The sequence below is a fragment of the Orbicella franksi genome, chromosome 10, assembly GCF_964199315.1.
Source record: "Orbicella franksi chromosome 10, jaOrbFran1.1, whole genome shotgun sequence".
NCBI classification, from domain to species: domain Eukaryota; kingdom Metazoa; phylum Cnidaria; class Anthozoa; order Scleractinia; family Merulinidae; genus Orbicella; species Orbicella franksi.
Genome location: NC_138154.1, coordinates 16,605,696 through 16,619,690, shown reverse-complemented (window position 1 = coordinate 16,619,690; position 13,995 = coordinate 16,605,696). Strand labels below are relative to the sequence as shown.

Here is a 13,995-nt window from a genome sequence, read left to right as displayed (position 1 = left end):
CCTGGTGGAAAAAAAAAATTTAGCCCACGCGAATATTTGGCGCGAGATAACAAGATTTTGGCGCCAATGTTTCGTGACTGTCACAAATGCAAATCCGATAACGAAACTTGATTTACCGGTTTCACGCAAATGAGTCTGGTGACAACACACCTAGAAAATTTTAATGAAAAGCAAACGGGAAAAAGCCGAGATTCAACTGCTAGTAGAATTGACCGCGTTGTCTTGAACCTTCAGCGTTGTTTCCCGAACAATTCTCAACACAACATGAGGGCAGCGAAGAGAGCGAAGCTCGAGGTTCCTGTGAGCGAAATGAATGGAGAGCTTGAAAATGGTCACAACGGAGTTGAACACGAAACTGATGCCGACGCGCTTTCCCGTCAACAAATTATGGCATTACGAGCAGCGCATATTGGGTAAGTTAACGACTGAAAATGTCTTGTTTAGCTTTGAAGACTAGAGTAGTTTTGACGCCTATTTTACACACTGAAGACGTAAGCACAAGCTTCTTATGTTGTTTTTCGGTCGCGGCCGGCCGGGTAAAGCTTATGTAATCGAGGATTTTTTAGGAAAAAAAATTATAAAAGAGAGTTCCAAAACAAAGGGCTGTCGTTGACTTTCGGTACTTGTCGCAGTCATTTAGTAAGAAGAACAGAAAATTTCGTACACTGGACTGATTAGATGTCGTCAAAGCCATATTTAGCTGTGGGGCTTGAGGCAAATTTCAACGAATTGAATGAAGTGTCTCATCGATAATAGTCGCGGCCTCTCGCCCTTGATTGCATGTTTATGTGTTTTTAGGGTCAAACTCTGAAAACTTTAGCTTCAAGTTCCGTTATTAGCAACGACATAGAACCTCCTCGACAACGCGATTTGATGCACTGTGATTCCTCGGCGTAGACTTCCAAACTTGTCTACTGACATACGGTATGCGTATTCCAGCGCTTGCGTTCGAAAAGAAAGACTTCCAGAAAGTAACCCGGTTTATAAAGCCCAAGTGGTTAAAGTCCACAGTAAATTTACATAATGTGCCACAGTGTAACGTACTTGATTGGACAATCAAAGATCTACCCATGGCGCCATGTTGTCACGTTTGTTTCACGTGAACCTGTACTGTGCTAATACAGGTCAGGCCTGTTGAGATAAAGCAGAGACTTGTTTTAAGTGATCACTCAGTCAAAACAGTGTTTATTCAGAACTCTGATCTGGGAAGTTTATAGTAGCAGTGGGGGATCTGGGGCATGGTCTCCCAGGAGGTGGATGCCACTCTTGTCTTTTGAGTAATGATTAAAGATTTTAGGGTTCGTAACCCTTGGAAAGGAGTGGACAGAACCTGAGCTAAACCCTACAATATGGCCTGTACTACCTTTGTAGGAGTCTTTTTCAAACTAATCTTTGTCAATTTTATATGAGTAACCCCCCAGTTTGCTTGTATTTTTTTTTTTTTGTTTTGTTTTGTTTTGGTTTTTTTTTTCAAACTCCTTTCTCCTTTTCTTTTCCTCCCTGTCAACCCTCTCAAAATGTGTTATCCATAACTTTCCTTACGCAAATGTTTGCATCTTATAGGAAAGCCTGTGAGGTGCATTTTAAAGATGATCCAATCAAGATTGCTTATGCCAGGGGACAATACATGTATGATGAACAGGATAATCAATACCTAGATTGTGTCAACAACGTCACCCATGGTATGTCTGCATCTATTGTACACCCACTTTCAGTGTTATGTGCAGAGTAACTACAGATGTATATCTCGACATGCCATTTTCGACATGCTATGTAACCTGGCCCATGTCAAAATGTAAGCACAAGTGGCTTCTTTAGGGTCGAATTTGACTTTTAGTCATGAAAGATGGATTTATTTGACATCAAACTAAGGCTAGGAACATCAAGAAAACATTCTATGAGGGATAAATCGACTGCTTTGAATGTTTACATCTTTCTAATCTTAACTGAGCGGTAGCGGCCCGATTCTACCGGAAGTCACTATTGAGGCACTCAGCTGATCGACTACACTAAGATCGTTTGAATTATCCCATAAATCAGGAGTCCACAGTCTTCTTCATTCTTTTGAGGTCAGTAATTATCATATACTTGTCATTTGTTCCGCTAATAACCGGAAAAATTGCTAGGTTCACAGGTAAACGGTATTTCAGCCGTTTACATAGCATGTCGAAAGATGGAATGTCAAGAGATGGTCGAAAGATGTCGCCTATCCACGTAGTTGTAACACTGAAAGTGGGTGTAACTTTGGGATTTATAACAACTTTATTTGCATCAAAAATATATAAATATCTACATGCAAATAGGGTGCCAGTTGACTTTGTTAGCTGATGGGAATAATTTTGTGTTTAACTTACTGAATAATTTTATATGTTGTATTTATCCCCAGTCAGGTATAATTGTAATATTGTAATAGTTTGACCAAAATAGTCCCTCACTGTCTTGTCTTTGAAAAATGTAGCTATTGGATTAAACTGGAAAAGAATGAAGTGTACAAAATATAATTGTAATTAACAATATACAGTGTTTCCTGATAATTTAGACATCCTTGTTTGGCATTATCCCCATTATAGTCAGCTTATTTTGACACTGTCAAAGGGTTATTGCTCTAATGGCTCTTTTCAGCATCCATCCAACTTTTTTCCCACCATTACTTGATCATTTTCTAGAGTGGAGATATACAGCATATATGATAACATGTCATACCTGCCACCTTTCAGGCTAATAAAGGAAGAACTATACAGTAAAAGTGGTTGCTTTCACCACGATACCTGAACTTATGATATCACTGTACATGTATGTACGAATAATGACACTGGTTATGTCAGCATCAGCTGGCTAGCTAGCTTTGTTGTGTTTATATCAAACAATATATCTACATGTAGTGTATGTCACTGAGTAACCTTAATATGTGCTTAATTCCTCTCTTTGAATATAGTTGGCCACTGTCATCCCCATGTTGTTAAAGCATGTCACGAACAAATGGCAACACTAAATACCAACAGCCGTTTTCTGTATGATATCATTGTGAAGTATGCACAAAGGCTGACCTCAAAGTTTCCTCCCCAATTGAGCCAATGTTATTTTGTTTGTACTGGGTAAGTAATTCGCTTGTTGACATATGGTGTGTGAAGTCACAATATTATTGTTGAGGACTACAGGACTGTTATTGCAATGGTGATTATTATTGCGTTCACACAGTGTAACGCAATCCTAATCCAGTCTGTCATGAGAATTTTTGGGACAGATTTGTTGGCTGATTTGGCCTCCTGCAGCAGGGGCAAATTACATTATGAGCGCATGCACGCAGTCACATATTCGCCATATAGATTCGAAGAATGTGTGTATGATTTCAGCAAAGCTGCACGTATTTTGACCCGCTAGCCTTCGTCAACAAGTGACTAAAGCCTGCGTCATCAGGAAAGAATGTTTTGTAGCTCGCAATGGCAAATGGCCATGAGTTGTGCTAAGAGAACAAATCTTCTGTGTAGCTCGGCAAATGGCCATGATTACCCACAGATCAGTGGTCAGAAAATAAATTTTCCGATTTGTAGCTCTGCAGATTCATTGTATTCCATAATTGGTTGTCAGAAAACAAACTTTCCGTGTTGTGTAACTCGCCAAAAGGCTGTGCTTCGTGGTCAGAATAGTTAATTCAACTTTTTCATTTGTGAAACTGTACAAGATGTAAATTTGAGCAATGTAAACAAACACAAACACAAAATTTAAAAACATTTGGCGACAGGCTGTCTTGCAGGGTCACTGGTCAAATTTTCATGTCTCAAGAAATATTTGTTACAAGTGTTGGCGATCTGAAATTGAATTCTGAGTGTTGCCAACAGTTCAAATGCCTTTCCTGGAAAACGTTTTGTCCAGTGCAAGTTAATACTTAATTAATCAGAAACACTTTTTCTGCAGGCTATGATCTGTTCATCGCTAGTTTAACTTCATGTGCAGATCATGCCATTATCTGACATTCAATCAAACTTAGTTTTTACAATAACTGCAGAAATTCTTGCACACTCATTGGCTAATTTTCATTGTCAATAAGTGGGCAGACAGTGAATTTATAATTTATGCGTTGACATAACAAGTGACAGCAGACAATTTGATTATTTGTTATCATAAAAAACAAATTGACATCAGTTTTTCATGCATCTGTCCTGTCATTGACAATGAATTTTGTCATAACATTGTCAAATTAGTCTACAGATCCACCTGGCTATCGCCTTGTGGACCCACAGCTACTTTGACAATCATGATCAATAACAAGACAGACACATGAGAAAGTGGCGTCGATTTGTTAATTTCTATTGAGCCATTCGAACACCACCAAAGTAGACCAAACATGCAAAGTATGCACATGAACACACTGCTCTAATCTTTGATTACTACTAGTTTTATAAACATGCACTAAAAAACGTGTCAATTAAAATTAATTAAAAATTGTGATGTTGGGAAAAAGACTCTAGACCATAGGTCTTAAAAGTTTCAAAGCATTTACATATGATTCCTTGACTTGCCTTTTTGTAACATCAAAAAGCCAAGTTGAAGATTATGTAAGTTGATGTATATTTCTAAAATTGATGTATATTTCTAAAGTTTCCTAACTTTAATTAAAGTTTATTAATTTCATTGTGTAGATCAGAGGCAAATGATCTTGCTCTGAGAATAGCAAGACAACATACCAATGCAGATGATATCATCACTGTAGACAGGTAAACTGACAGTTTCTAATACTTTTAACAATAACTTGTTCATGCTTTAGGGTGCCCTATCGAGTTATGGTGCATGTGGGAAGTTTAGAGAGCATAAGAGAAGCATAAGAGTTGCTCAAGGCGATATCTGAGAGCAACTCTACATGGAGCTTATTGAATGCTCAAGCCAAATTTCCTAAGTGCATCATAACTTGATAGTGCACAGCTAAAAGCAAGAACCAATTCTTTTATAACATTGCTGGTGTAATGTATATCAAAACCTGTGCATCGAAGAAAAAAATTTGAGCAAAACAATTTGCCCAAGCTATTGACGTTCACTATTGGATTTTGGAGCGCGTTTTCGTATACTGAATTTGATTCTGCAGAGTTCTCACTTTTGGCAATTTATTGTGTGATAATTTCCTTTGCACTGTTAGAGCATACCATGGTCACTCTACAGCATTAATTGACATCAGTCCATACAAGTTCCACCACCTGGGTGAAAAAGGAAAGAAGGATTATATCCATGTTGCTCCCACTCCTGATCCTTACCGTGGCATATTCCAAGGTGAAGCAACACCTGAACTGGGAGAGAAATATGCCTTGGAGGTTAAGAAACTGATTGACCAAGCACACAAAGATGGAAGAAAGGTACTTCTAGGCCTGTAGAGATCTGTGACACATGTATAGAGTGTATGGAATGCATCCATAAATGACCATTGGGTCAGGCTGCATGATTTATGAAAAGCTCCGTTTTTACCATGATGGTACAAAGGCCTGCGCTTTTCTTCAATCAGCAAACCAGTGAAAAGAGATAAGCACTGTTCAAATTTTATTAAAATGGTAAGCAAATGATTCACGGAGAATAATTTGCACCATTCCTTCTTAATCCAAAAAAACAAGTCTCTACCCTGCAATTTCCAAGAACTGAACTGCCTTAGAAATATCATTCAGACGAAATGGTATGGCTGAAGCAGCCAGGCTGTAAAGCACTAGAAAAGCCTCTCCTTCCTACAGCTGTCTTGTAAAGACCCATCATTTCAAGGTGATGTATTTGCAACACTATTCCCCAATGCATGTTGCACACATTTGGCCACCCTGCTGCAAGATGTTGAAATGGAACTGTTGTATTTATTTTTTGTGCACATTAGATGCAGTTAAATGCAACAAGGAGCACAAGTCTTGCCTTTGCAGTCAGCGGCATTTAGATCTGCACATGCACCAGTATTCCACGTGTTCTTGTGCCACAAGGCATTCAAGTAGTTTTACATTGTCAGCTCTTTTCTCAAGCGTCTGAGTCTCAAGCATGAGGGTTCTGCTCAGAGGTTGTTGTCCCTCCGTTCTCTTTCCACTGTTTTATCAGCGTGACGGGTGCCTGCTTTCTCCCTTCTGCCCTTCTGCATGGGGGCTCCTGGCTGGGTTGCCAGGATTTGCCAGCCACAGGAGTCGTCTGTATCTAGAAGCTCGCTGCCAATAGTGGAAGCTTCTGGATGCCTTGGGCACCCAACCTCCACTTTGCAAGGCAGTTGCTAAATGATGGTAGTTTATTCCTGCAGATTGCAGCTTTCATCAGTGAATCAATGCAGGGCTGTGGTGGACAGATTGTTTACCCTCCAAACTACTTGAAAGAAGTCTACAAGTAAGCAGCAGTTCTACAATGTTTTTAATCCTCCTGGTTAGAGCTTCCTTGAACAGAATCCAAACAAGCTATATTCCCAAGTTATGGTCAAGTTCTTCATTTTGTAATGAATGTTACAACTCTTAAAATAATCCCCTGAAAATTATCCTTATTATGTGGCATTTTCTATGGTGAAAGACTAACAGTTTATTTAATGATTCTCAAAAATTTTCAAATTTTACCATTTCACATTTAAACTGAACATTCAAATACAAATTTGACTGTAAATATGATTCTTTGCCTCCACAAATTGTTGGTGATTTTAAGTTGTTCCAAGGTTCGATCATTTCATTCTTTGTATTTCTTGGAGCCCTGTTAATAACCAAAATGCGTAGTCGTAGTAATGTTTCTATGAATAGAAAACAGAATTTGGGGTACCAGACATGTGACATGTGTGAATTTGTTTATAGCGTACATAAAAACTTATCTGCACTCTGGTGAAAATAATCTAACTTGCTTACTGATTACTATAAGGTATGTTCGAGAAGCAGGAGGGGTGTGTATTGCTGATGAAGTGCAAGTTGGATTTGGACGAGCTGGAAAGCACTTCTGGGCATTTGAATCCCAAGGTAAGTGGATCAAACATTGAAGACATTAGAAGTTCTTTCATTGATGAAGATGTTCTAATTGGGACAGTAAAATATACTTAATTAGCAATGGGTATGATTGAAATAACAATTCCTGTGGATTGAGCAATAATATTACAAGCTGTTCTGAAGTTGCAAATTTGCATGTAACAAATGGATTTTGACAAGTCTCTGATTGTGGGAGGCAGGTATGAGTAAAAGAGAGACTACTCATTTCCTACAGTCATTACTGTCAGATTGAAAACGACGTCATGTGCTAACAGTCACAACTTCTAGACACCCTCTTCAGGTTTACGAGTGTCGGCATTACGTATTATATCTCTATTGTCTGACAGGTTTGGGAACAATTGCTATTCACGTGGAACAGCTTAAAATTTCTGACACACGTCAAAAGTAAAACAAGTCAATATGAAATCATTAAACTTTTACTTGCTATGAAAGTTAAGAACACTTGGCAATAAATCACAAAACATTCTGGAAACAAAATCAGCTTTAAATTTTAGCAGGCTGTACAGTAGAATACGGCCTGCTAATTTGACTAATCACAATGCACATAGTAACTGTAATAAAGTATGTTATAATCTTATATTTCTTGATTTGTTAATTGATATTAGTTTTGTTGTTGTTTATTTTGTGTGTATATGAACAAATAGTATACTTGTATGTTTTGACAAGATTAAAATGCCTGTGGCATTAAATTGCATCCTCAGTGTTAGGCACTTAGAGAAGTGTGCTTTTCACCTCTCTATTCCAGCATAAGAATACTTTATGCAAACATCATTTCTCACATTGTATGGTGTAACTGTTGTGGGGGGCACGGTGGCTGAATGGCTAGTACACTGGATGCCAGATCAAATGGTCCAGGTTCCGTGTTGTGTTCTTGGGCAAGACACTTTACTCTCACAGTGCCTCCCCACCCAGGGGAATAAATGGGTAACAGCTAATTAGCGGGGGTATATATTCCTGCCATGGACTTATGCATTCCACTCCCATCCAGAGAGGAGTAATAACACTCCTAGTTCCTTCATGCCATGGAAACCAGAAATAAGTGCTGGCCTGATTGGCCACTGAGTTCACAGGGGTTTCATTAATGCTTTAAGCAGGAGGGCAACTGGTTTTCACAGTCGGGCAAAACTATTTGAATTGAACTTCTTCATAAGAAAACCTTCCTACTAGAAGGTCAAAGCAGGTGGGCAAAATCTTCCTCACAGGTGGTCAATTTGCCCGGTGCCCGGCCCTTAATGAAACCCTTGACAGGCCATGTGCAGACTTAATCTTTTAATGTGTTGGTACCATACTTGACAAATGGTGGCACACTTGGACCTCTTTTTTTTTCTTTTTTGTGCTCGTCCCCAACCACTGAGAGCCTGGAACAGGCTATGATATCTACTGTGTAGTAGCCATGGATATGATGCTGAAGGTGACCAGGCATTAGGTTGATTCAGGTCCTTTTGCACAGTGTTCTTTGACAAGGCACTTTATTCGGTCACTGCACTAGGGCATCTTTCCTTCCAGGTGTACTACATTGGTAGTGTCAAATGTTGCCAGGGGGTAACTTAGTGGAGGTGGTGTGGCCGAGTGGTTTAGGGCGCTGGATTTGAAATCTGGAGGTCCCTGGTTCAAATCCTTTGCCCTACCGCTATCTGGATTTGTTCTCGGTAGCCCCGAGTTCAACTCCTTGGCCACATTGTGTAAATAGCCAACTGGTCAGCCTCCCACCAGTTGGGATTCTTAGTAGTTTATGTTATATTTGAAATATTTGTTTATTTATTTACAGTGTCCCCAATTAGCACATTAGTGCTAAATACATCGACACTTAAATAAAGTGATTATTATTATTATTATTATTATTATTATTATTATTATTATTATTATTATTATTATTATTATTAACTTGGCAATATGCCAGTGGAGAAGCATATCCTGAATACTAGAATCCTGTCACAGAAGAGAAGTAGTTTGCAAACAGTCTTGCTTTGCAGATCAGTGTATTGTAAAGCCAGACAGCATATAAAGCCCTGTGTAAACATGCTGAGTGTAATCCAGTACCTGCCTGCATGCTAGAGTATGCCAGATCATAACTGTGCGTCTTCCTAGGTGTTGTTCCGGACATTGTATCCCTCGGTAAGCCTATGGGCAATGGCTTCCCGATTGCACTTGTCGTTACCACACCTGAACTGGCGGAATCATTTGCTGCCACGGGCATGACCTATTTCAATACAGTAGGTTTATTTATGGTTAACCATTTTTTTGGAGCACCCAACAACATTACTCTTAAATTTATGTTAAAGTGCAACTAGCCCCCAATTTTTTTTTTTTTTTCGCTTATTTAAATCTCCTCATTTTTTTAATCACCACTGCGAAAAAATTATCGTTGTAGCTATTTTCGTTAATTTCCTATGAATTTTTGAAGTCCGTAAAATTAGCCCTTTTCGTGGCCATGACCGAGCAACAGTGAAGGATGGGGTGAGTTGGCCTCTGACGTCATCGAAGGACCAACAATGATTTGCTTCTAAGAAGAATGTATGCCAACATGCACTAGTGTGATTCAAAATCGTTGCAGAATACAAGGAAGATGTGTTTTTGGAGGGATTCGCAGTACAGCATGCTTAAGAAAGAGCAATCCTCTTCATTCAATACCTATATCCCAATGACACTCGTCCAGAAGCGAGAAAAAGCCGAAAGCAGTGTGCAGACCTGTGCGAAGTCGGACATCGAGCAGTTCTTCGGTCTCAGGTTCGCCGCTTCTGTAAAAACCTAGGATTTTCGTGGCCTGTACGTTCCTTCCCTAGCTTCTAGTGCGAAGCTCGATATTTTCAAGGTCGATAAGACACGAATCGTTGGAATAAGCTGGGAGTCATCTGACTAGTCAATTCAAACGAGCCCCAGATGTCCCAGACCAAAATAATGGAAACGGCAAATTGTCGATCGTGACTTGCTGTGTGGCGGGCTCGGCTGGCGACCCGCACTGCGAAATCGAAAAATATACATACATCGTAGCCGTGCTAATCGTAGCTAGACTCTGAATAGTATTGCTAGATGGTACAGTTCTTTCACTTAACAGTCTTGCCCATTTTTGATAAAATATGAAGCACAAATATGCCAAATATGATTTCACAGCGCTCGAAATTAACCCCATGCAGTCAAACGTCCCTTGAGTGTTTTGAGCAATGTCCTACGACGACGTCACAAGAAGCCCGACCCAGATCCCGCTATGCTCGGTCGTGGCGCAAGAAATTACAACTTTAAACGCCTGTAGAATCACGGGGATTTTACCAATCAAGATAATTTTTTCGCAGAAGTAATAGGGCAAACTAGTAGATTTAATTAAAGGAAAAAAAATTGGGGGGTTAGTTGCACAATTTGAAGTACAAACTTAGTTTACTTGCCTTTTTACTAGACAATACCATGCACAGAAATAAACATGTAACCAAAAAAATAGAACTGAAAAGACATGTTTAGTGTTTGCAATGTCAAAGTTTAAGACCTATTACATAATTAGTGAAAGAAATTTTTTTTTTGAGTGCTGCTGGGATGGAATTTGCATCTTTCCTATCTAAGCCATTTTAAAACATAAACAAGTAGTCTGTACAAGAGGAAAAATGTTGTTTACTATTTTCAAATATCTCTTTTTGTTCCAGAGATATTTAAGTTTGTGATATATACAAATTAGCTCAGTGATGACATCATAAACTCAATGAAGTGTTAATCAAATAGTATAATTTATGTTGAAAAAAGATATCTCAGGCAGTTTGATTAAAAAATGTTTGATTCTTTGCAGTAAGGTCCTACTAGATGTGCTCCACAATGTGGGCTCAACAATTGTGTTACCATGGCAACATATTGGTTCCAGACCTCCCCATTATTAAAGGCTTTTCTTACCACCCTTGGCATTCTCTTGTGGTATTTCCAATGGTGCCTAATCTGCATGATCCAGCAAGGATATGAATATGTTAGGTTGATTTTGTGGCCTTGTGTAATGTTGTTTGAGCTAAAAATCACCTAAATATTGAAATCAGCTTGGCTGGGGCAGGAAAAGAGTGAGTTGCCATGAGAACATTGTTTTTATAGCATAGTTGTGTTGCCTGTAGAACTATTGACCTACCAAGCTTCAAAGGTCTCTACTGCAAATTGACCAAGATAGCTCTATTTATATGCTACTTGATGTAACAACTGGTTGAGTGTATGACATCATCAGTCCTCTCATCTGCATATTGTAGACATATTTTTCAAACTTAAATATCTCTGGAAGAACTAATGCAGATATTTGCAAATGGTAAACAACATTAATAACATCTTGTAACTGAGTACAGTCTTTTTAATTGTCAAGAAAATTTATTAAGTACTTGTATATTGTAAACACACAAAAAAGATTCAGCTTGCAGCAAAGTTCAGTATTTCACATTCACACACAAAGAAAATGATTTGAATTTAAAAAAGAAAATATTTTAACATAAATAACATGCATGTTATTGTGTAAAGTATTTCTAATTCTTCTGTGAATTAACAGCTGTGTGATATTTTTTTTTCTTGTAGTATGGTGGTAATCCAGTAGCTTGCAGTGTGGCAAATGCCGTTCTTGATATAATTGAGAATGAAAATCTACAGCAACATGCTCTAGAGCTTGGTGACTACCTGAAGGAAAAGCTCCTACAGCTGCAGACCAAACACAGACTTATTGGAGAAGTCAGGTATTGACCAACAGCTTATTTCTCCTAACAGTATTAAGTTAGACATGGAGACGGGTGACGAGAATATAGAAAATCATCATTTAGTTTATGTGCTACCAGATTCACAACTTACATAATTTTTTTTAATAATTTGATAATTTAAAAGTTCTTGTCCAAGTCAGGAAAAGAACTTTTATATTTGCAGGATTAGTCAGTGAGTGTTGCTGATAATGTCCTTGTTATGGTCAATTTTTTTTTTTTTTCTGTGAAATAAACTAAAGGAAATTTCCAAGAACACTTTCATTTTGCAAATTCATAAAAGAAATGTGCGCTAGTCCATAATAATCACTATATCATTATGTCTACAATAAGCGTCCCGCCTTTTCAAAGCTCGCAAATCAAAATAAGCATCACGGACGCAAAATAAAATCGTTATGGTAGTAAATAGGAGTGAATTTGTTTCCTCGTGCCTCAGGCAACTATAAATCGTTCAAAAGTGGTGGCTAACGGTGTACAGTTTTGAGTGAACTTGTACGGATCGTGTCATTACTGTACATTTTAAAGCTGTGTTCATTTGGTTCTTGTCTTTTCAGGGGTATGGGACTGTTCATTGGAGTAGAGTTGGTGACTGATCAAACAACAAAAGAACCAGCCACAGAGGAAGCCAAAAGAATTACTTACAAGTGAGAATACGTTTAAGGACCAGACGCAGAGTAAAATTGCGTTCTTATTTTTAACGTAGTATGCAACAATTTCAGTGTCCATCTACTATGTGCAACAGTGCATGCAAAAGCTCTATAACGGGGTGCTAGGCTCCTTTTTTTGTCCCTCTTTCAAGAGGAAAAATATCACCTGTTGCCTGTCCACTTTCAGTTCCATCTTTGCTGACCTCTTCATATACCAACCTGAACTTTAAAGTATTATTTATTGTTCTCTTACATTTTATTAAATTATTGAGCGACTTCTGTTTTGATGTCAAGACGTTACTCCTGAGGTGCTCAGATTGTCAACTCCATGCCTCGATTTGTTATTATATAGAAAAGTGAAGTTAGATGCATTATACTGAGAGCACTTCAACTCGTCTTGTTCTCACAGGGCTAAAGACAGGTTTGTTCTCATATCTGCTGATGGACCCCACAATAATGTGTTAAAGATCAAGCCTCCAATGTGTTTTGCAAAGAAAGACGCGGACCACCTGTGCTCAGTTTTAGACGAGGTACTGGGAGAAGTGGAAGAATGCTAGTAAACGACACAGCAAAACAAAACAAGAGAACCAGTAAATATACTCAAGAACATGCGATGCATTCCATACATAATCATTCCTCATGGAAGTGACGCTGGGTGAACAGTGTGAATTTAACTGATGCATTTGTATGCGTGTGATGAGTGCATCAACTCATTTACAAAGTTAAATGAGTAAATGAATCTCGTTCACGACCCTTTTTCAAACTTACATGTTTTATTTATCTATTTTTATTGAGAGGTTAAATTAAGGAAGCATGTCCGTGTTTGTTACACTTGCTGTTACATTATTATTTAATCATAAACTCTTACATACTTTTGAAATCTTGATAGAAGCTTATTTTTGTGTTTCGTACAACAAATTGCTGTCCAGACAGACCAGTCAGGTAGTAGCTCCTTTGGTTATTTCCGAGGTTTGTCAATGGTGCAATCTTTTTTTTGGGGGGGGGGGGGGGGCTAACTGTAGTTATCAGCCATTAAGGTATTTTTCTAATGCCATAAACACGGTTATTATCCTCGAAGTACACAAAAGTGTAGCTTAGATTTTGGATATCAGTAAATTTAATCAGTGGTACATTCTTGGATTTTGGATGAGACTTGACAATAGTAATGCTCTGGGTTAAAAGTGAATATTTTAAACGATTTTGAAACGGGCTTTATTCGCAAAGTTTAGCGGATAAAATATAGTTAAGCTAGTACTTTTATCTAGGATTGAATTTCCTGTGCAGTTTATTTGTCTGTATATCTTATGTTGGTGACTTATGTCGAAAAGGTGTGAAAATGAGCTATCAATCGATAAAAATGCCTTCAGAGTGTGTGCGCAATTCTTCGTATATCAAGACCAAAACATTTCATGAATAAACCGGTTTTATCGCTATTTAATATATTACTGCTATTTTGTTAAAATAATTTGGCGGCCCGCCCCCTCGGTTTCTATCGACTTCGAATCGCGCTTCCGGTAACTGTTATCTGGTAAAAGCCTTGGAGCTCGCAGTCAAATTATAAGAGCTTATTAATAAATAGAGATGCTGGAATGAAAGTAAAATGATATTTCCTTAATAAAACCTAATTTATAATTTTTAAAAACATGTCTTGTTGTTTGATTCAATGTTAGTTATGTACTT

At 38.2% G+C, this 13,995-nt stretch overlaps 1 protein-coding gene across 1 annotated transcript; it reads left to right on the top strand.

The window, feature by feature from the left end:
• The first annotated feature begins 50 nt into the window (after positions 1–50).
• Positions 51–13,957, top strand: LOC145500370 (ethanolamine-phosphate phospho-lyase-like). The gene is made up of 11 exons (XM_081479883.1): positions 51–413; positions 1,564–1,682; positions 2,936–3,095; positions 4,641–4,715; positions 5,132–5,345; positions 6,251–6,333; positions 6,847–6,941; positions 9,057–9,181; positions 11,496–11,650; positions 12,223–12,312; positions 12,725–13,957. Exons 1-11 carry the CDS (start codon positions 130–132, stop codon positions 12,870–12,872), a joined length of 1,548 nt encoding a protein of 515 aa, XP_081336009.1. The 5' UTR covers positions 51–129; the 3' UTR covers positions 12,873–13,957.
• The last annotated feature ends 38 nt before the right edge of the window (positions 13,958–13,995 follow it).